Source organism: Buceros rhinoceros, unplaced genomic scaffold (genome assembly GCF_000710305.1).
Source record: "Buceros rhinoceros silvestris isolate BGI_N320 unplaced genomic scaffold, ASM71030v1 scaffold23477, whole genome shotgun sequence".
NCBI classification, from domain to species: domain Eukaryota; kingdom Metazoa; phylum Chordata; class Aves; order Bucerotiformes; family Bucerotidae; genus Buceros; species Buceros rhinoceros.
This window is the reverse complement of record NW_010423076.1, coordinates 2,774-3,078: the sequence shown is the minus strand read 5'-3', so window position 1 is coordinate 3,078 and position 305 is coordinate 2,774. Positions and strand designations below refer to the sequence as shown.

Genomic DNA, 305 nt, shown 5'->3' with positions numbered 1-305 from the left:
CGAAGATGAAGTAGGCTGGGTTGGTGTAGCTGGTGGCCAGCTCAGGGAGGCTGTGGGGCCGGCTCCTGCAAAGCATGGTGGGAGAGGGCTCAACATCACCCCACGGCCAGGGCTTGTGGTGGGGCTGAGCCCAGCTGGCGTACCTGAGGTGCTGCAGGGGTGCCTTGGGGCACGTCGGGGCATCTGCTGCTGGTTCAGCATCCTCCTCCTCAAAGCTGATCCACTCTGCAAAGGCACCAAAATCTGGCCTCTCCCCACCGGGCACCCCACAGCCCCTGCCCACGGCCGGGGTCCAGGAGGGCAGT

General features: G+C 65.6%; 1 protein-coding gene across 1 annotated transcript in view; it reads right to left on the bottom strand.

Annotated features, from left to right (window-relative positions):
• Positions 1 to 305, bottom strand: part of LOC104497094 (phosphatidylinositol 3,4,5-trisphosphate 5-phosphatase 2-like) — a gene marked incomplete at both ends in the record, with an annotated part of 4,290 nt that overhangs the window by 1,264 nt on the left and 2,721 nt on the right. Inside the window, 2 exons of the mRNA XM_010140307.1 lie at positions 1 to 65; positions 144 to 225. Of these exons, the coding sequence (XP_010138609.1) occupies positions 1 to 65; positions 144 to 225 (147 nt within the window). The remainder of the gene's footprint in view (positions 66 to 143; positions 226 to 305) is intronic.